The sequence below is a fragment of the Acomys minous genome, assembly GCF_964271855.1.
Source record: "Acomys minous genome assembly, chromosome: 13".
Classification (NCBI taxonomy): domain Eukaryota; kingdom Metazoa; phylum Chordata; class Mammalia; order Rodentia; family Muridae; genus Acomys; species Acomys minous.
In genome coordinates this window covers 44,434,941-44,456,468 of record NC_140495.1, presented here as the reverse complement: position 1 = coordinate 44,456,468, position 21,528 = coordinate 44,434,941, and the positions used below count along the sequence as shown (strand labels likewise).

At 41.0% G+C, this 21,528-nt stretch overlaps 1 protein-coding gene across 4 annotated transcripts in view; it reads left to right on the top strand.

Annotated features, from left to right (window-relative positions):
- Positions 1–7,130: 7,130 nt before the first annotated feature.
- Positions 7,131–21,528, top strand: part of HMGCLL1 (3-hydroxy-3-methylglutaryl-CoA lyase like 1) — a 123,357-nt gene continuing 108,959 nt past the window's right edge. For 3 of the 4 annotated variants that reach the window (XM_084754974.1, XM_084754976.1, XM_084754975.1), the window contains exon 1: positions 7,131–7,330. In XM_084754974.1, the coding sequence (XP_084611100.1) occupies positions 7,223–7,330 (108 nt within the window). In that variant the 5' untranslated portion in view covers positions 7,131–7,222. Of the gene's footprint in view, positions 7,331–15,310; positions 15,399–21,528 lie in introns of those variants that run through there. The other variant, XM_084754978.1, reaches the window with a different exon arrangement.

Sequence of the window (21,528 nt, the reverse complement as noted above, 5' to 3'; positions counted from 1 at the left end):
TGGAAGGCAAGAACCCGAAAGCCACTGGCTAGAGGCGGCTTCTGTAACCGTCACGTTTCCAGGACCCTCCCTCACGGAGAGCCACTCTGTCGCTGCTATCGGTCAACATTTCTTATTAACATTTAAGTGGTAATTAGTAGACTAGTTCCCAGAACTTGTCCTCATTATCAGATTTTATTTTATTTATTTAATTTATTTTTTTGCTTCCCATCCAGACCCCATGCAGCTGTTTACCTTTTTAACCGACTCTTGGACTAGAACTTTGTTTATCCTATATTTCTGTGACTTATCAAAAGTTTTGTTTGCATCAACAAAGCAAAAATTAAGTAATTTTATCTTTATTGTTTAAAACATTAAAACAAATTAATAGTATCATTCCTGATAAAATCAGTTCTTTCCCCCTGGTGCAATAAAAGCTTAACAGGCTCCCTTTGATTCCTAGGATCCCAGTGAAAACAACTTTCATTATAATTGGCTGAGCTGTGACTCTGCCAGAAACCTATGAGGACCATATAACAAACATGAATTTCCTATTAAGGAGTTCTTGCTTATGGATCAGATAAACTTGCCTTCTCTATTATGCAAATGACAGCAGCAACAATAGACCTCTCGGAATGTGATTAGGTACAATTGATTTAAAATAGATTTTACCTGGGTCGGGCCTAACATATTGGATACCAGAACATATTCATATATTTCAGGATGATTGTTTTTCTAACAGCTGATACGTTAGTAAGAACTTTGTGTCTTCTAATTTTGTGGCAAAATAAAAAAGTATTAGCAACGGATAAAGTTAATGAAGACTGTGTGCTTGCAGCATAGCACGAAAAGTAAAAGCATATTCCAGGCGTTGCCTTCGCTGGGCCTTGTGTGGCAGGACTTCTCAGCCTTTGTCAGCTCGAGTTGCTTATGCATACACATCGTTTAAAATATTTCCTTGATTCAGCTTCAGAGAAGTCACAGGACAACCAGGAGCCAAACTAGCTGGTAGAACAAAGAGCTGTTGGAGTAAGAGGGTTGGTTTATCCTTCCACCATCAGCACCCAAGATCAGAGAGAGTTAGGACTCCCTAGCTGCTTCTCTCAAAAACACATTTCATGTTATCAGCTGGCATTCTGCGCGCTGACTTTGAAAGGGAGATAGTGGATGCGTTACATCTGGAAAAGATCAAGGGAAGACGGGGCTGGCTAGGGTCATCTCGCAGATGTAATCACGTGCTAAACTGAGAACTCTATTCTCAGAAGAAATGCCTCACACACTGCAGGAGGGGACTGGAGAGATGGCCGGCTGGAGAGAGCTACAGTGTGAAGACCGATGTACTCTCCTTGTTTTATTCAGTTATTAAATAAATCTCTTTGCTAAAAATGACAAGTTAGGTTAATTCTAAGCAGGACGGGACCGATACTAAGACTGAACCAGGGAACTTGGGGTATATTAACTCAATGACACAGGCTGTCAGCAGCCAGGGACTGAGACACAGCTCCACACTGTCACCCTCAGTAGCCTGAGGAGCTCCTTAATCTTTGAAGAACTTCAATTCAGGTGAACTAGGATCTTTGCCGTAGATGCAGGAGAGACTGTCAGGGGGGAAAGAACCATTGCGAAGCCAACTTTGAGTTCATTAAAAAATAGAAAGGTGTTCAGGGAAAGAATAAAGCACAGCCAAGGGGATGGAGATGGGCTTTTCAGAGAATAGTAGCAGTTTACTAAAATATTTTTTATTCATTTTATTTACTATAATTTTCCCTTTTTATCTGGTGTGTAAATGCATATATGGTATGGGTATTTATAAATGTTCTCTCTCTCTCTCTCTCTCTCTCTCTCTCTCTCTCTCTCTCTCTCTGTGTGTGTATGTGTGTGTGTATGTGTGTGTATGTGTGTGTGTGTGTGTGTGTGTGTGTGTGTGTGTAAGTGTGAGAGAGCCATATGCATTAGGGTGCCCATTCCTCTGTTGGATGTTTTCCTCTATCCTTCCCCACTTTATTTATTGAGGCAGGGTCTCTCGCTGATCTTGGAGCTAGCCAATTTTGGCTGGGCTAGCTAGCCAGCCTCTCCGAGGATCTTTCTCTGCGTCCAGAGTGCTGGGATTACAGGCAAGCTGCCTTGCCTATCCGGCTTTTAAGTAAGTTTTAAGTGTCTGAACTCTGGCTCTCACCCTCGTACTATGAATGCTTTACCGACTGAGCCATCTCCCCAGCCTTACTTTTAATATGGCTTTTAAGCACAGAGGCTAAGAGAAAGAGAGATGCCAGAGAAAGAAAGGGTCATACCCAAGTTTCGGCTTCTCAAGGCAGCGTCACAAAAAGGTGCCTCAACTAGTATCTCAAAGGACTGCTGAGAAACCCTTTAATGCATCCATTTATCTTTCTGTTTGTTAGGTGAAATTATGGCGTGAGTCACGAGGGGGTCTCAGATGGGATTATAATCTGGTAAGGTAAGACTCAGACCTACCAAGGCGATAAGCTCTCTAGATAAGTCCTTTAAACTGGGTAGTTCCAGCAGTAAGATTCTCAGTAAACCGCAGGTTTACTGCTGAGGAAGGAGGAGAGCCTTAAAGCGAACGTTAGCTCTGTTGGTTATTCTTGTCAAGCAGCAAGAGTCTTCGGCCAGACTTCCAGGTCAAGGATCCCTTCCTTTCCCATGTCCCCGTAACTTCCCATCTTCACGTTCTGGCTCCAGGGAATATGAGGCAGCACGGAGATGGGGAGAGGTCTGGAGAGCTGGTCATATGGCTAAAGCACACTTCCTGCTCTGGCAGATGAGCAGAATTCGTTTGCCCACACTCACATGGCCAGCTGCAAGGGCCAGCTACCCCCTTCCTCTGGGCTCTGTGGGCACCAGGCACACACACTGTGATCGTATGCCCATACAGGCAAAAACACTCACTCACATGAAATACATAAAGACAAATCTTCTAAAAATAAAAGCATAGGGGCTGGTGCTCAGATTAATGACAAAAGGAGGAGCAAAGTGTGTTGAGGGTTTGAGTGGCAGTTTAGAATTAGTGGCTTTAAGGTTGTTTTTCAACATGAGTTAATTTATTCATGAAGTGTCTTAGCCTGTGCTGCCAAGAGTTTACATAGGTAAATACACTTTTTCTTACTGTGTGTGAGATGCGTTTTAATTAACCTATCAAATGATGAAGGGTATGGAATGGAACTTAGTAGTAATCCCTCCGCTCTATTAGAAGGGCAGTCTGAGCAAGGTGCAACCAGCAAAGCTTTGGTGCCAAATAACTGGGTCTATAGACAACTGAGTCACTGGGTGGATCTATCGCTTCAGCCATGACTGGGTCTGTAGACACTGAGTCACCGGATGGATGGATCACTTCAGTCATGGGTGATCTACACAACCGTTGACTCACTGGCTAGCTCGATCACTTTGGTCAACACCGAGTTTATAGACCTCTGCGTCACTGGAGAGATGGGCCACTTTGCTATTTTTCCATTTACTTAGAAGCTTGAAAGCAAATAAAATGTTCTATCTATTTCAAAGTATAGAGATTGTATGGTTAGATTTAAAAATTCTGTAATTAGGGAGTATTCTTTTTAACATTCTGTGGTCACCCTGAGCTATTAAAACAAGGTTTTAGGCAAAAGGGAAAAATACATTTTTCTAAAGATATAGCACTTCAAAAAGGGGCAAAACCTTTAATTATGCTATTTGAGCATTTTTGTGTAGAAATATGAAGAGTCCATATGTAGCTAAGAAAGAGAGGTGAGGAAAGAAGTTGATTTTTTTTTTTTTTACAGGACGATAATGATGACTGGGTAGTGCATTCAAGGCCTTGTGTCTGCTGAGTGAACACATTGACTGGGCTATACCTCTATCCCTTGATAGCTTTTGTGATGAGATTTAAGTATAAAATTTAAGTGCTGTGGCATAAGGAATAAATCCTGAAGTTTAAAAATGATTTCTTTTGAACTATTAATAATAAAAATAGCAAGACCCTATTGATAGTCTAATAATAATTAAAATGTTACAAGATGCACAGCAGTCTTTGATATTTATGGTTGAATGTACATTTGTCAGATGTGGCCCCAGGATTCTAACTCCACGTGAGATTCAGATCTCTCTGCCTGGGCATTCTGGTTTCTGATGCAGTTTGAACACCTTGTAGAGAGGGGAGTCAGTTACCTTATCTTGAGGGGTTTGACTGCTGTAATAAGGCTCATCTAATGTTGAAATGTTTGAGGTAATTGGAAAAAGAAGCTCTGCCTCAAATAGTGTATATTTGGTTGAGTGTGATTTCAGCAAGGCAGTATCAAAAATCTCAAAGACTGATGTCAAACTACTGAAGTGGAATTCTGTCTTTCTTACAAAGCAGTTTGGCTTGCAACATGGCTAACGTCCTCTATGCTCAGATTGTTTGATTTGTAAAATGAGAATTATAGGACCTTCTTTGTGAGATTGGTAACACTGACAGAAAGTCCTTAGAGCTGTATGTGGTCCATGATAAGTGTCCAGCAAGTGTCGTCGTCATCATAGTCATCATCAGAAGCCACATCGACAGCTCTGATTCTCTGTTAGAACCGGTGATTTTGCATACCAGCTGATATTTGGTGGGTGCAGTCTAAGATTCTGTTACAATTCTTTGTATGTGGGACTGGGAGAGATGTTCCAATGGGTAAAAGCCCTAGCTGCTTATGCAGAGGACCCAGGTTCTGTTTCTAACACTCATACAGTGCCAACTAGTATCTCTAATACCAGTTCCAGAAGAATTTACACCCCCTTCTGGCTTCTGCAGGCACTGAACACTTGTGGTGGAGAAACGTTCATACAAACCAAACACCCATGGACAAAACAAAACAAAACAAGACCAAGACATATACAGGATAGTTTGCACAAAAAAGAATTGTAAGACTAAAACTTTCCATGTCTGGTGTTGAGAAACATGAACTGGGCTGGAGAGGTGGCTCAGTGGGTAAGAGCACTGATGGCTCTTCCAGAGGTCCTGAGTTCAATTCCCAGCAACTACATGGTGGCTCACAATCATCTATAATGTGATCTGGCGCCCTCTTCTGGCCTGCAGATAAGTGGGTGTTTTGTTATGTGCTGGAGACTATTGTAGTTCATTTGGATTTTGCAGTCATTAGAAAATTTTATAATCACCCTATATAGATAATAAAACAGAGGCTAAAGAGCTTGCCTCAGGTTGCTTGGCCCTATGAAAGGTTTCTGATCACAGGTCACCTAAAATTTAACTATTAAATCTTTCACACTGAATTGTGCAGGAAAAGGTCATAGTAGGAGAAGAAGGTCAGCAATACGTGTGTTCAAGGTGTTTGAAATACTTATTGGCAGACTGGATTTCATGTTGATTGGATGGAGGGCTTAAAGAGAACCGAGTCAAGAAAATTTCACCAAAGGAAGGTAGAACTCAAGAAAAGACAGGTACTTTGAGACATTACTTAAAATCAATAAAATCACTGAAGAAAACAGGAAATTTAATTCACTTAATTTTCAGTAGGTGTTTATATCTTTTTTATACTTAAATTATTGAAACATTGAAACAGAAACAGCTTAGCCATATAAGGTAGAAAGGCAGAAGTCAGGTTCAATGTATGGTATTCAACATCTATGCAATTGCTTAGAGGTACTGTCTCTTCCAGCTTGTGGAGCCCAAGTTTCATTTCGGATGGTGTGACACAGGATCTTTCTCTGTAGACCTAGCTGGCCTGGAACTTCCTAAGTAGCCTAGGCTGGCTTTAAACTCACGGCCATCTTTTCTACCTCAGCTTCCTAAGCAGTATGATTAGAGCCATGCTTCGGGTGAGTAGGTTTGGAGTCCAAGTTTCTTATTTTTAACTTAAACAAATCTATTTTCTGTTTTCTTTAATTAAAAAAGAAACAACAACAAAACTCCATGAGTATGTGAGTAGGGCGTCCGCAGATGCTGCAGGAGTCAGAGTCCCCTGGGGCTAGAAGTTATAGGTGGCTGTGAGCCGCCCCACAAAGACGTCAAACTCGGCTTCTCTAAAGAACCGTACACACACGTATCTACAGAGCGTTCTCTCCAGACCTGGGATTCCAAATTAACCTGCCAAATGAGGAGAGAGAACTACACGAAGTGCTTTCAGAGCTCTGTGCTACCTAGACCTTTTTAGGCTTGTGTGCAGACAGTAAGACTGTTGAGTGCTCAGCCCTAAATGGGACATGCACATCACACTCCAGCCCCCAGGAGCTCAGGAGAAGAGAGGCTGTAAAGATCGTAAGAAGCCCAGGTGAAGGATAACTGAAGAGGGAATCTCTTGTGTTTGTTTGAATGAATCTAGCCTTTGCCGCCTCCTCCTCCTCCTTCTCTTCTTCTTTTCTTCTTCTTCTTCTTTTTCTTTCTCTCTCTCTCTCTCTCTCCCTCCCCCCTCCTGGGGTTTCTCTGTGTAGCCTTGGCTATCCTAGACTCGTTTTGTAGACCAGGCTGGCCTCGAACCCACAGCGATCTGCCTGCCTCTGACTCCCAAGGGCTGGGATTAAAGGCATGCGCCACCACACCCGGCTGTGGAAGGAATTCTTCAAGTCCAGGGAGATTTGATAAAGGGGCTTGTGGCCAGGCCGAGGCAGACAGACCATCTGAGTTCTACCCCTGACTCCCACGTAGTAGTGGAAGGAGATAGCCACTAAAATCAATAAATGTAAAACAAAATGAATTCAGCATGTCAACATTTATCGTGCGCCATTGGCTTTACTGACAACTTCTTGGTTTGCTATCTATCTCCTATATCTCCGCTAACTTAGGATCCCTTTTAAAGAGTTTATGCTTTTTAATATTGCAAATCGCCTCAGCAGCTTTAAAGAGAGTTTTGACCCAAGACGTAAACTCAAACGAATTCATAGTGACATCCCTACAGGCTTGCGGCTGGGAATGAAAGAATGTCTCTGTACAGAGCCCTGGGCTGGTGGTTCCTTGCAGAGGCCTTTGCTTGGCCCCATAACTCTGACTCAGGCGAGGTAGTGGTGAGCACCTGCAGGCGGTGAACACTGAGAGTTCCAAGTTCTGAAAAAACCACAGTGCCTCCCAGCCTCACTTGAGTGTTCCCATCCGGGTTCTGGGTGTTGGCGCCGGACTCAGGTGTCTGCTGCACCCCTGCCTGGGCGTTGCTCGGGAACCGCGCCGCCGCAGTGCAGCTCGGACCCGGGAACCCGCGGGACGCGCTCCCGGCTCCTCCCGGTTCCGGGCTCCGGCCGCTGCAGCCAGCACCGCCCGCAGCACCCAGGCTGCACCATGGGGAATCTACCATCTGCTGCGAAGCACTGCCTCAGCTACCAGCAGCTTCTCCGCGAGCATCTCTGGAGCGGAGACTCAGTGGCAGGGGCGCTGGATCCGGCGCAGGTACCGCCTCGCGGCCTAGGGCGCCCCCACCCTTCCGGCACAGTCCTTTTCCCAACAACCTCACCCTCATCCCCTTTGTGTCACCTCTGGATGCCAGGGCCCTCTCTGCATCAGTTCTGTTTTCAGCGTGTGGCTCTGTAGCTAAGCTGTAAAGCCTTTCATTCTCTCTGCTGTGAACAGTAGATTCGTCCTTGCAGGCCTAGACGTTTCCCTACCCCAGACCATTTGCAAGTCACCTACTCATGTTTGTGTTTTCCTTGGAAGGGATGCATTATCTAATGCATTTAGATCCACAGGCGGTCTTTCAAGGACGGTGCCATTTTTGCCTCTCATTTTCCTCCTTGTAATGACAGACTACAAGCGTGTCACTTTGTGTGGTAGAAAAAGCATGAAGCCAGTACACATTGGAAAGGCGCACACGGTTACCATTACATGTCAGGCCAGAGCATCGATTATCCTTAATTCTTTTTACATCAACAAGATTAAACAAACGAATAAGACTATTTGCAGCATACAATTGTTCCGGGATTTTCTTGACAGCCACTTTAAGGCAAAAGCCAACTTAGTCTTATGTGTTTATGATTTAAGGTACAATCAAAGAATGTGCCAGTTAAGTGAAGATAAGGTCTATCAAGAAATTTACTTTTCACATAAAAGCTTAAACTTTAAACACCACATGAAATGACGACAATAATCGTTATATGAGTGCCGAAGCCTGTTTGTTATCAGATAAGGGCTCCTGAAGGCCTTGGCTATTGGCCTTTTAAATTATAGGTTCCTGTTCACGTTGTGAGCAAGGTGGCTCCTGTTATTTTAGTATTTTAGTGGGCTAGCCTAGTTTTTTAAATTTTATTTTTATTTTTTATTATTTATTTATTTATTTATTTATTTTTGCTAGCCTAGTTTTGTTATGTGATGCTACACCAGCTATTCTGACAGTAGTAATTCATTTCTGATGGCGCAGTCTCGGTCCAGAGTTCCAACACGTGACACCGAAGCCTTTAGACGCAGAAGGAGGACTTACCGTTTGTGGGTTGTTCTTACACATAGTTTGGTCCCCATTAATTAGACTACGGCCAGGGCTATTTGTAAGAGTTCTAGCATCAGTCCAGAATCTATCAACAGACGGATGGGTACAGTAGACAAGATGTGGCAGAATGGGTTGTTATTCGGAAAAGAAGAACAAGATCACATCATTTGCCAAGTAGGTGCCTCTGGAACAGAAAAGTCTTCATGTCAAGTGAAATAAGCCAGAGGCCAGAAGGCCAGCGTTGCGTGTTTTCTGTGTTGCCTGAGTGGGGGAGAAGCAACAGTGAAAGTAGAGAAGCAGAGGTTAAGCGGAGAGGGCCAGGGGGAAGAAGGAGGGACAAGTGAGGGCCAATAGGATCCCAGCATATAGTACGCACATGCGGAAGTGCCAGAATTAAGTAATACATACTAATCAAAAGGCACAGAAGGACGGCCTGGGGCCATCTGGTGAACGACTGATAGTGACAGTGGTGACCTGGAAACGCGTGCTTTAACTCCTTCCACGTCCTCGCGTGGCTGATTTCTGTGTATTCTGCTATTGGCATTCTTCAACTGTCAGTTTGTCTGGCACAGTCAAGAACCCCTAGCATTTACTTGTCGGGATGAAATCACACGACTGTATTGCTTGGGTGATCCCCAAGTATTGTGATTTGTACATTTTTGTGGGCTTTGTGGGTGGTGATTAGCAGAGGATGATAGGAGATGGTGTCGGCTTCACCTGTTAAGATGATGAAACAGGGAAAATGAAAACTGTTAGGATTACTGACGAGGCCACAACTTTCACATCTCATGTGCCATTCTGGAAAATTCTCCAAGTCATCTTACGTCCTGCCAACTCTTCTGCCCATGATACTTCCATTTGTCCCTCAGTTACATCTTACAGAGCACTTATTTGGTCCAGCTCTCTCTTCTCTGTGTCCTCGCCAGGCTCTGTGGCTCCTGTCTGTCTGGGTCACCATGCCTGTTTCTCCTACAGCTTGTCTTCTCTCATAGTCCTGGTTATTATTTGTATTCCAGCTCTAGGTTTTATGTTTTCATCTCTCTTCTGAGCTTTTGTCTGTACTGAGAAATCTCAACAGAAATCGAGACTCGACATTTCCAACTTGCATCTGTGGTCTCTCTTTCTGCGATGGCTAGTTTTCTGTGAAAAAAAAACATCCTTTTTTTTTCTTTCTGCACACAAGTCATCCCAGTTATTTAATTTTCATACATTCTGGAAGTCATTTTGGGAGAAGGATCCTCAATTAAGAAAATGTCCTCACTGGATTGGCTTGGTATTTTATTTAGTTGACGTGGAGTGGTTCAGGTCACTGTAGGCAGTGCTACCCCTGAGCAGGTGGTCCTGGGTGCTACGAGAGATTAGTCTGAGAAAGCCCTGAAACTCAAAATGTAAGCAGCCTTTGCCTATCATTTGTGCACTAGCTCCTGACTCCTGCTTCCTGCCTTGGCTTCTGCCCTGACTTCCTTCAGTGATGGGCTGTGAGGTAAAACAAATCCTTTCCTCCTCAAGCTGATTTTCCATCCTAACAATCAAAACCCTTACTAGTACACTTTCCAAATGTGGGCATTCCTTAGCATCTCCTACTGCAGAGAACCCCCTCAACCATCACCTTTGTTCCACAAGCTTCCAACAGAAGGCCCCTCCATCACTTTCAAAGAGTATTACAGAATTATTGATGAAATCCTTTTACATGTATCTATTTTCCAACTTCATCAGTACTGCCATTTTAAACTAACTTTTGGTGACTAGACTGTTGCCTTTCTCTTGCTGCTTTCTACTTTTCATCTTTAACCAATGTACCGATAGTTGAGAACTTCTGTACTTCAAAGTAAGATCAGTCCACTACCCTGCCTCACAGCCATCGTGAGCTCCATTGTGTTTAGAGACGGACAAACCAAACCTTGAATGGGCTCTCAGAAACCTCCGACAGTCCTCTTCTTCCATCTCCTCACTTTCATTTCTTGTCACTTTTTCCCACAGTGACCCGTCTTTGAGTTCTCTACAAGTCATGTTTCCTTTTCTTGTTTCATCCATCTGCTAGAAGATATTTCTCAGTTAATTTGCTTTTATTCAATCTGTAGTGTTCAATTTAAATGTCACTTTCTCATGAGCTATTTCCCTTTAGCCTTTGTAATGATTTTACTGTATAATGTAACATACTATTGTAGAGACTATGGGTTATCTATTTATTTGGTGATTATTTAGCGTATAACTCTCCGCCATTTGTTAAGCCCCACAAGACCAGGAAACAGCCCATCATTGGATTTACCTCTCCCAATAAAATGTCTGGTTGGCTCTGATGAACAGTACATACTTGTTAAACAAATGAATGACTGCTCATCTTTGCAGCGGATGAGCCATACTTGGACAAGTCTTCTTAAAGCAATGATTAGTACATTATAATAGATAATACACAGTTGTTAAATGAGTTCAGAGCCTTGCCTTAGTACCAGTGAATGGTTGTTGTTTCTTGTTTGGGACTCATTTTTTCATTACATAGACTCCCCTGCCCCTGACGCCCCATCCAACATTTGATGCTGAAGACAAGGTGAAAATGACATTTGAATGCTGTAAGAAACCACCAGGGACTTTGCAACTTATTTGTTGTAGAATTTGGCAGATAAGATGATAGATAGGGACAGCTGATGTGTTATGAGATAACTTGGTTATAGTTTGGCATTGAGAGAAACTTCTTCATGTGAAAGAATGCCATGCTAAGTAATAACAGGCTAGAAAACAGGCGTTTTCTCCTTTCACTCAATGCATCACAGCATCCTGTGAGCATCACAGCTACATCCCAGAATCGATGCAGCTCTGTGCATAGACTAGCCGGCCTCCGCTGTAAAATTTCCTCGTAGACATCAAATATAAAAGGTTCTGAAGAACTAGAGGTAATCTCCTAAAATCAGTTATCAGAGTAGTGAAGTTCAGTGCTAACTTATCTCTGATTTTAAACTAGGCTTTAAAATATATTTCTGCTTAAATTTAGGGAATGGGTAATCTAAACTCTATTCATTGCATTTGTGACTGTGTAGCTTTAGAATACTTACTAAAGAACTTGGGAGGACGGACATGAATTTTTAGAAAAGGAAACAACCTTACTGTTTTATTTATTTATTTTTAATGTTCATTATTAACTTGTTTCATTTTTTGTTTATTTTTGGAATAACTTATTTTTAATGTCTCCACTGAATTAACATGTCAGTTATATGCTGTTTTAATTATGTCCCTAGTTGTTAGCTATAATATGTCAACGTCAAACCTTGACTTACTAAAATATAATATGATTGGTGTTATAACTTATTAAAACCAAAACTATTACACTTATGTCCACTTCTGTCTTTTGACTTTTGATGCTTGTATTCATCCTCCACATGGGATACTTATAAAATATATGTACTAAGTCATTGTCAGTTTATTTTTATGCATATATTTTCTCTTTCCCTTGTCCTCCATACGTTTATTCATTTCCAGTCTTGCATCAGAGATTGTTTTCCTTCAGCCAGGTCTACTGTCTTCAGTCTCTACTTGATTGAAAACCTACTGTTCTGAAGGCTGGTAAGATGATGTAGTGGGAGGGCTGGAGAAATGGCTCAAAGGTTAAGGACACTGTCTGCTCTTCCAAAGGTCCTGAGTTCAATTCCCAGCAACACATGGTGATTCATAACCATCTATAATGAGATCAGGTGCCCCTTCTGTATTAATAATAAATAAATACATCTTTAAAAAAAAAGATGATGTAGTGGGTAAAGGGAGCTGCAACCAAGCATGATAACAACCTCAGTTCAAGCGCCGGACCCACTCAGTAAATAGAGAGAACTGATTCCCACAAGTTGTCCTCTGACTGCCTCACACATGCATGCATGCACACACAAACACAGCTCACAGATACTAAATAAATAAACACATATATGTGTATATAAATGAACAAATAAATAAATGTAATTTTTTGTTTTGTTTTTTGGTTTTTGAGACAGGGTTTCTCTGTTGTAGCCTTGACTGTCTTGGACTCATTGAGACCAAACTGGCCTCAAACTCACAGAGATCTGCCTGCCTCTACCTCTCTGAGTGCTGGGCTTACAGGCATGTCCCACCACTCCTGCCTAAATATATGTAATTTTGAGAAAACTTAAAAAGAAAACAACAGCCTGATAGCTCAGATACAGGGGAGGACACAACTTAGAAAATGAAAATGAAAACTTAGAAAATGAAAAGCAGAGTGAAATCCTCTCACAAAATAAAATGTTAAAGAGAGGTTGAGGATAGAGAATAATTAGTGGTAATCTAGGTGCACAAGAGTCTGAGTTTAGTCTTCAGTACCACACAAAAAATGCATTGGCTTGTTTTTCATTAATCACGTGATGATTGCTTCTTTCAGCATGGGTGTGTGTAATACTGTAGCTATAAGCAAATATTAATACAAACACATACAACACAAAGAATTTAAATTAATAGATAATACATGATTTAAATATACAACAGCAGTACAAAATGTGGATATCACAGTAGTTGTATGGGTAATTTTAACAGGCAGTGTCATCTCTTTGTCTTATTTCTTGTCAGATAGTAATGTATCTTTCAATCTCTTTTTGATTTCCAATCATATCCATTAAGACTATTTTCGTTTATCTAGTTAGTGATGTGTAGAAATTTTATTAACTAGATACTTGTGGATATTTCACATTTCTTTCTTTATTTTTTAATTCTTTCCTTTCTGTGTTCAGTATGTATATTTTTCCTTTGCACCGATTACTTCTTCAACTCTGTCTAACTTGGTGTCAGTCTAATTTATTGAATTCTATAACTTTAAGTTTCACTGTTGTTTGGAAAGAAAGATGCATCTCAAATAACGAATTTGCTCACTTTAAAAGTTGCTTCATTATTTTCATGCTGAGAATTTGAACTATCATCTCCTAAAAAAAGGGATTATTATGTTTTTGTTTAAATTTTTGAGCATTTCATATGTGAGTGCTGTGTTTATGTCATTTATGGCCCCCTAAAACTCCTGTGTCTCCTCAACTCCCTCTAAAATTTATGACATCCTCCTCTGTAATTATTATTGTTACATATGTATGCATATGTATATGTAAATACAACCTGAGTCCATTTAATGTTGCTCTTATATATGTGTGTTTATGGCTGATCGCTTGGGATAGGATAACCAACCTATCAGGTGGCTTGTTCCTTCAGAAATTGATTCTCTCAATAGCCAGTAATTGCCGTTAGTTCGTCATCTAGGTGTGGAGCTTTGATGTCCCTTGTTCATGTTGGCAGCTCAACTCGTATTGCCATGATGCTGGCCTTATTTAAGGGCCATTATTGTTGAGATGGGATGTGTATGCTCTGTTTCTTAACAATTAAACTTTATTATACAACCCAACTAGCTTACACAAGAGGGAAAAAAGGTTAAAGGGAAAAAAGAGTGAACCTTCTGGTATCCGTTCCACGGGACGGGTCCCTAGGTGTCTCTGGCCTGCGTGCTGGTCCAGCCTGTTCGCTGATCTGCTTGCGCTCAAGCCCGGTCTGAACCTGCCGCTGCTCTGTCCTTTCCACCTGCCTGTGTCACATGCAAAGGGCGGTCTCCTTCTCCCATTGAGGGTGGATTAGAAAAACAGTAGTCCAGGTGGAGTCCCCAGGTCTGCTTCCTGAATTCCAGGCCCAGGATGGCTCCACCCAGTCCATCTCAAGGTATCCATGGTTTGTCCAAGGGTAAAGCCCGCCAAGACTGCTTTCACCCGTGACAAAGCTTACAGTCCTTCCCACAGGGATGGGAACAGCATCCATGCCATATTGAGAAGGCACCTCATAGCAGATATTTGGTCCTCTACCTCTCAAAAATCTCCCTGCTTCCTCTTCGATGATGCTACCTGAGGCATAGGTGTAGGGTTAGGCTGTAGATGGAGCAATGGGAGACGGACAGCCCATGGGTCAGTGTTCTCTGCAGTTTGACCAGTTGTGGGTTTCCAAAATTGTCTTTGTGCAAAAGGAAGCCTCCTTGACGAGGGCTGTAAGATCGAGAGATTATGGAAAGGGAAAAGGGATAAAAACAGAAGACACCACAGACACAGAACTTGGAGAAAGTGAGCTGGACCTGGCTGCAGAAGCCTCCCACCCGAGGGCTAGCTCTTACAGTGCCTGGACATGCCATGGATGCCAGCCACAGAGGGAGAAAAACAACCAGTAGCCCTGTCCAACTGTGAAGAAGCCTATGAACCACAGTGGCGGACCGAGAAGCAAGCTATCCCCAAGAGTGCAATAATGCCACATCTTAGGGCTAACCAACAGCTGCTTAATTGGACTCAGGGTCTGCTTGGTAGGAGGGAATTCATGGCTCTTCTATCACCTTCCCCAACCTACCAACTGCTGGAGAAGTCCTGGATCCTCTAGGAGAACCAACCAGTGCCACTTTCCTAAACCAGGGTAGTTTCTAAGTGTGTCCTAAGTATTTATTCTTAAACCCACAGGAGAAGCTTCTCCACTCTTACGCTGTGACTTCAGATAGCTAGGTCAAATCTGGTCCCACTTGGGTTCCCGAATGCTCATGCCTCGCATGAATGTGCGGAAACAAGGATAGAAACCCTGGACCGCCTCTTTAGTTTTTATCCTATTAGGAAATGTGCTTCTTGGTGCTGTATTAAAAAAAAAAGTGTGTAGCACTTTTGTGTCCTCCTCATCTTTTTAATTAAACCCTACTATTTTGTATGGACTTCCTGTTGGAAGCACTTTTTATAGCTACCGCTGTTGGATGCTAAATCTGTTCCAGGTGCTTCCCGATTGCTTATTTAATCGGCACAGTAGTCTGGTTTCGTAGATTCGAGTGTGGCACACAGTGGCTGAATAACTTGCTCGTAGCTGGCAGCTCGTGGATAGCTGAGTTACCTTGGGAACCCCGGGAAGTTCTACTTCCAGACCATTCAGTTTGCTCTCCTGTTTCCGTTGTTGCCGTGAGAGGCGTCACTCGGAGAGTTTAGTGACTATGCTGGGAGCTCTGACTCAGTTGGCTCCCAGAGGTCTTTGTTTTTCCTTCAGCCTGTCTTGGTAAGCACTGTGCTGGATGCCACAGCCACCACCTAACCAACTGCAGTCAGAGCCTGGGCTCCTGTCATCTCTTCCCTGAGCTCTTGGCTCTTGCTCGTTGTCGGGGGCGCGCAGATTGGGGGTAGACTGCTGTGAATTTTGACTTCCCTTCTGCCCTTCCTGAGGCTGAGTGGAGAATTCAGTCTGGAATAGAATTGCATTGGATTCAAAAGGAAAAACAACTTGGTTTCCAATAAATTTCCTGTTCCCTTCCATCGTCAATACTTTCTGTCCCTGGATTTCTGTTGGCTCCTGGATTCCTTGCTTTCTCCGATTCCAGCTGGCGTTTTACATCCTTCCTTCCCCCTACGCTGTGAACTTTTTTTTTTCTCATCAGCTTCAAGCTCCTCCAAGTCTTCTGGCTTTACGGTTATTCACTCTGTGCTACGACTTTCTCTGACCCTCTCTTCTCTGTTTCCCTCCCTGTTACACGCATTCGAGTAGTTTTTTAGTTTTGTTTCCTTTTATTTTTCCTAGTCAACCACGAGGCCAGACTTTGAAGATTCAGAAATGTTATGGGTCACTTGTAGGTGACATGTGGTGTTTGAGAGACAAAGTCAGATCACATATTTGGATCATGTAAACTGGATTCTGGACTTGAAAGTTTTTTGGGCAGCCTGGCTAAAGTCCTAAGAACAAAAGCAGCTTTTAGAATTCTGGTTTGCTACTAGTAGCCTGGCAATTGTTAATCTATGTAGGAGAGGCAAATTGCTGCCCAGCTGAGAAAATTTAATCCATGGAAATATTTTATATGACTCTCCTATACTAAAACATGTAGGTACAAAAGAATGCCTTTATACACACACACACACACACACACACACACACACACACACACACACACACGTGTGTGTATGTGCTAGTTGTCTTAGGCATCAAATTACCTCCAGTGTTCAGGAAGATTTGTTTTGGGGATCCTTGGTGGACAATTATGTGGAAATAGTATGACGAGCTTGTTCAAGATGTTCCTAGTTTTTGTAATTATTTAGCTGGCAGGAAGTTGTCGTTAGGGCATCAGAAGCTTGCCATCTTTCCTTTTGAACACTCTTCCTTTCTTCAAATAATCAGAATTCAGTTCTAAATTAATACTCAAGAGTTTTTAATTTCTTCTGTTAGATTGAACCATTTTTATAACTCATCTTTATGATATTTTTGCAGAAATATTGATTAGTAAATCTTATCTTCAAAACATTTATTCCAAAATAATATTTCACATGAAAACAATTCTACGTAAAGACTTTTGAAATTATCCAGCCTTAGAAGGTTTGTATTTTAATTTATTCACAACTTCCTAATTTATGTTGCTATCAAGCAATTAGATACATTCAATAGATAAATAAATTTAAAAGATTTGTGTGTAGCTCAGGTGTAGAGCCCTTGCCTAGTATATGAAGGCTCTAGTTTTAATGCCCTTTATTAAAAATGAACTTTAAAAGCTATTATATCATTTCTGTATAGTCATAGAGGAACCAGAGATGTGGGTTTTTAAATTTTTCTTTTTAAATTTAAAATGCCATTTTATAAAATATATTTTGATCATATTCTTTCCACTTTCCAAACTCCTCCAAGATCCTTCCATTCCCTACCCACTTAATTCCATGTTCTTTCCTTCCTCTGTCCTCCCCCTGTCCCTTGTACACACACACATACACACACACACACACACACACACACACACACACACACACACACACAATAATCAAGCCAACCCAACCAACAAAACAGACAATGACGACGACAACAACAACAATGAAAACAAGAAGAAAGAAAGAAAAGAAAAGAAAAGTAAAGAAAAGTGTGTTTTATATTGCGAACAGCTCCTGGCCATGGGGCGCACCCTGGAGTGTGGCGACACATCCAGTGGCATTCCACTGGAGAAAACTGATTTTCTTTTTCTCGTCAGGCATCAATTTCAAGTAGCTTCATGGGTGGAATGTTGTGCCCATTTCCCCTTCTTAGTTCTCAGACTTTGTCCGATTTGAGCCTGTGCAGGCCTTGTGCTTGCTGTCACAGCCTCTGTGAGCTTGAGAACCTTTCTGCCTCCTCTTCCACTCGAGGACAGAGAGGTTTGGTGAAGACATCCCATTTAGGACTCATTATGCCAAAGTCTCTTACTCTGCACATGGTCCAGTTGTGGGTCTTGGCGTTAATTACCATCCGCTGGAAAAAGCAGCTTCTCTGATGAGGGCTGAGTGATGTGCTGATGGATGGGTGTAGCAGTGTGTCATCGGAAGCCATTTTATTGTTATATTTCTTTAGCAGAATAGTAATGCTAGGCTTTTCCCCAGACCCCTGACATCTCTAGTACGTGGCTGTCGGTCATTTCAGCAGTGTCAGGAATGTGGGCCTGAAAACCAATCAGGAAGTGGGTGGTTACTTTCCATATCATTTGTGCCACAATTGCACACGTGTATCTTGCAGGCAGGTAATATGTGCGTTTCAGTTCAAATAACCACAGAGGAAAGGTACCCAATAAGAGACCAGGAGGTGAGAATCTTCCAAGGAAGGGAAAATAGAATATAATGTTGTAAAGAGATAAAGGGGGAACTAGAGTAAAGGAGGGAATATGGAGGGGCAATTAAGACTCAAAGCTGTGAGTTCCAATCATGACTTTCTTTCTTTCTTTCTTTCTTTCTTTCTTCTTTCTTTCTTTCTTTCTTTCTTTCTTTCTTTCTTTCTTTCTTTCTTTCTTTCTTCTTTCTTTCTTTCTTTCTAAAGTCCCAAGATACATTATTTTATTTAAACAGCCAAGGATATTTTAGAAACATTTTTTAAAGTAAGAAAATACCTTCACATTTTCACCAGAGTAGTCAGCATACTCAGTGATCTTCCCCCTCTTTGGGTAGATCCAATTTTCCAGCTGCACCATCTGTCCAGTCTCACAGTAAAGTCTTCTGGAAGGCCTACTGTGGGGAGCTCCAGGCCAAGCACGGAAGCACAGAGGCACAGCTACACACACCATATGCTAATCATGATTTTCATAGAAGGAACTGGTGCTTCTTTTCCTGTTCTAGAAATATCTGCTTCTGAGGTCTGGGTCTCTGACACAGCCGGTGAGAACCGTTTATGGGAAGAGGAACAAAGATTTCTGGGAAATAAAACAGTAGAGCTTTTGTCCCAAGGCTACATTTTTAAAGATTTATTTTTTTAAAGATTTATTTTTTATTTTAAATTTATGTGTATGAGTGGTTTGCCTTTATGCATGTATATATGTATATTATTGTACATGCTTGGTATTCCCCAGAAGAAGGTGTGATTAATACCTTAATACGAGTAGCTACAGACTCTCTGAGCTGCTATGTGCATGAGTCTTCTGCAAGAGCAGCCAGTGCTCTTCGTGGGTTTCTTTCTCTCTCCAAGGTTACATTTTTATTCTGCATTGCCCTCTTCCTTTCCAGCCTAGCTTCTCTATTCTTCTTTTTACTGAAGTGGCTGCCTTTCATTTATTTCTTGCAATTAAGGGTCAATTAATTAATTTTAATTATTTATATATGTGTATCTGTACAGTGGAATGTGCATGTGAGTACGGGTACCAGGCAAGGGTCTCTGGTCCTCTGGAGCTAAAGTTATAAATGGTTTGAGCTGTCCCCTTGTGGAACTAAATTCATGTCTTTCGTAGAGAAACAAGCGTTTTAAATTGCTAAGCCAGCTCCCCAGCCCCTCCAATCACATTAAAAATACAAATCTATGAACTTTTAAAAAATTCAGTACGCAGGAATAGCGGTTTTTATGGAAATGGTAGATTTGAGGGCCAAATAAAATTTGAACAGGTTAAGAACACATTTCTGATTAGACTAAGATGTGCAGTGTTAATGGAAAGAAATATGGAGACCCGTTTCTTCTCCAAGCTATATTTTAATTAAAATGGATTAGATCATTTCTCCCTTCCCCTCCTCCTCATCTGACAGCTCCTCCCATGTTCCCCCCCCCATTCCCTCTCAACCGACAGCCTCTTTTTCTTTGATTAATACTGCTACATGTGTGCTTGCGTGTGTGTGTGTGTGTGTGTGTGTGTGTGTGTGTGTGTGTGTGTGTATGTAGATACACAAATATATAAATGCAATCTGCTGGCTTCATTATTGTATATAATGTGTATATAATTTCAGGTCTGACTGCTTTGCCTTGGATAACCACTTAAGGGTTCATTCTTGGGAGGGGCTAGTTTTCCTCCTTTCCCAGCAGTCACTAGTTACCTCTTTTATCCGTCTCTATTTTTCTAGGGGTTGAGCCCTATGAGACCTCCCCATACCCCCACTTTTCCTTAGCACGTCTATTGATATGGTCATTGTTCAGGGCTTGTCTAGGCTGCCATTTCTAAGAGGCTTCCAGTAGACTTCTTGGACTGCTAGCTCTCCTAATCCCCCTGTTCCCACTTGTGACACATTTCCTGAGCCTTAGGTGCAGGACTTATGTTGTGGGTGTATTCTTTGGGGTGGAGCTCCCTCCGGTAGATTGATCTCTCCATTGTATCCAGTTGTGTTTTTCTTTAAAAAAAATGTAACAGCATTTATTCAAAAATTAAGACATTAATAGTCCATCCATTATAGAATGTTTATATTAGAAAATGTATAATGACATATGCAGAGATAAATGGAACATATATCAAATATTTGTATTCAAGAAAACGTTTAAAGGAGAATTCGATCAATAGGCATATAGATGCTTTCCAGTGTCAAAATTCCTCCCAAAGAGAGGCAAAATTAGGCACAGACTATAGAGAACAATGCATTGCATCTCCGTGGGCATAAATTAATTGATCTTCTTAGAGAAAAAAATAATTTTCTTCAATGTTTGTTTTCTCAATTACAATCTTCTAAAAATACTTCAAAAACATGAAAAAAAATACAGAGAGCAAAGTGAAGTAATCTGCTTTCGGTGTTCTTGTTCTGAAATTTTTTGAAATATTTGGCCACGGAATCTGAATAGACTTATTGGTCAACATATAAGAAACACAGTTACAACATGAGATTTTTAAAGTCGTATTTGCTGTCATGACTTTTCTTTTCCCATTACATCTTTTTTATAGCACTTTAACACGAACCTTGTAGCATTTGCTTTTTGTTGAAAAGGTTCTTCCATTTAAGATACGCCATATTTGCTGCATATAGACTTAGAAGGTAAATTATGTTCCAGTAGTTTTAACACTAAAAATCATTTATCTCTAATAAAATTTTATACTTTGCTTTATGTCTCTACAAGGAGGCTGAGAAGGCTGGACCGATGTTTGCATTCTCTCACTTCAGTCCTGTTTGGAGCTCAAAGTATTCATGACACTGGGTTTTGATACATTCTTACTCATTAACTTTTATAACCTCAATTTATTTCTAAATAAAAATGTCAAATTATATGTATTTTCCTTGATCTGTTGTAGTATAATTAATTATATATAAACATGAGGTTGACTTTTAAAATATCTACAAATAATTCTTTATAGTTTTTTTCTAAGTATGTCTAAACATCCTTTAAATTCAAAGTGTAGTGTTTTCACTTTTGTTCTTATATACACCTTTACTGGGTAAATATGTTGACTTTTATAAAATGATTATTTTTTTGGATTTTTAAATTTTAATTATTTTGTTTTTGTACATATACATATATACAATAGGTTACCTATGGCGAGAAGAACCGTGACACAATCAGGAATTATATAAATGTTACTTTTTTAGAGTTTTGGCTGTTTGTATTTGACATCCTTGAAGAAGACATCTTTCCTATCCTGGTGCATTTAAATTTCTGAATGTAAATCAATCTCCATCACATGTTGTCATTATCAACTTAGAACACCTATCTAGACCTAAAAACATCTTAACGTCTAAACAATTAAGCTTCATCGTAAAACTAAGCTACCTGGTCTTCAACTCCCTCAGAGACTTGAAAAGAAGTAAACTTGATTATCTGAGTATGTCGGGAGTGAGGTTAGTAGCTTTCCAAATGAAAAGATGACAGAGACAGTTTTCTACCTGAATAGTCACCCAAAACTCTCTATAGTATTGGAACATCTTCTACAGCCTTCTGGCCCAATATATCTGACAGACATATTTGTGAGGCAGGAACTATTTATTTATTTATTTTTGTTTTTTTAATTTTAATT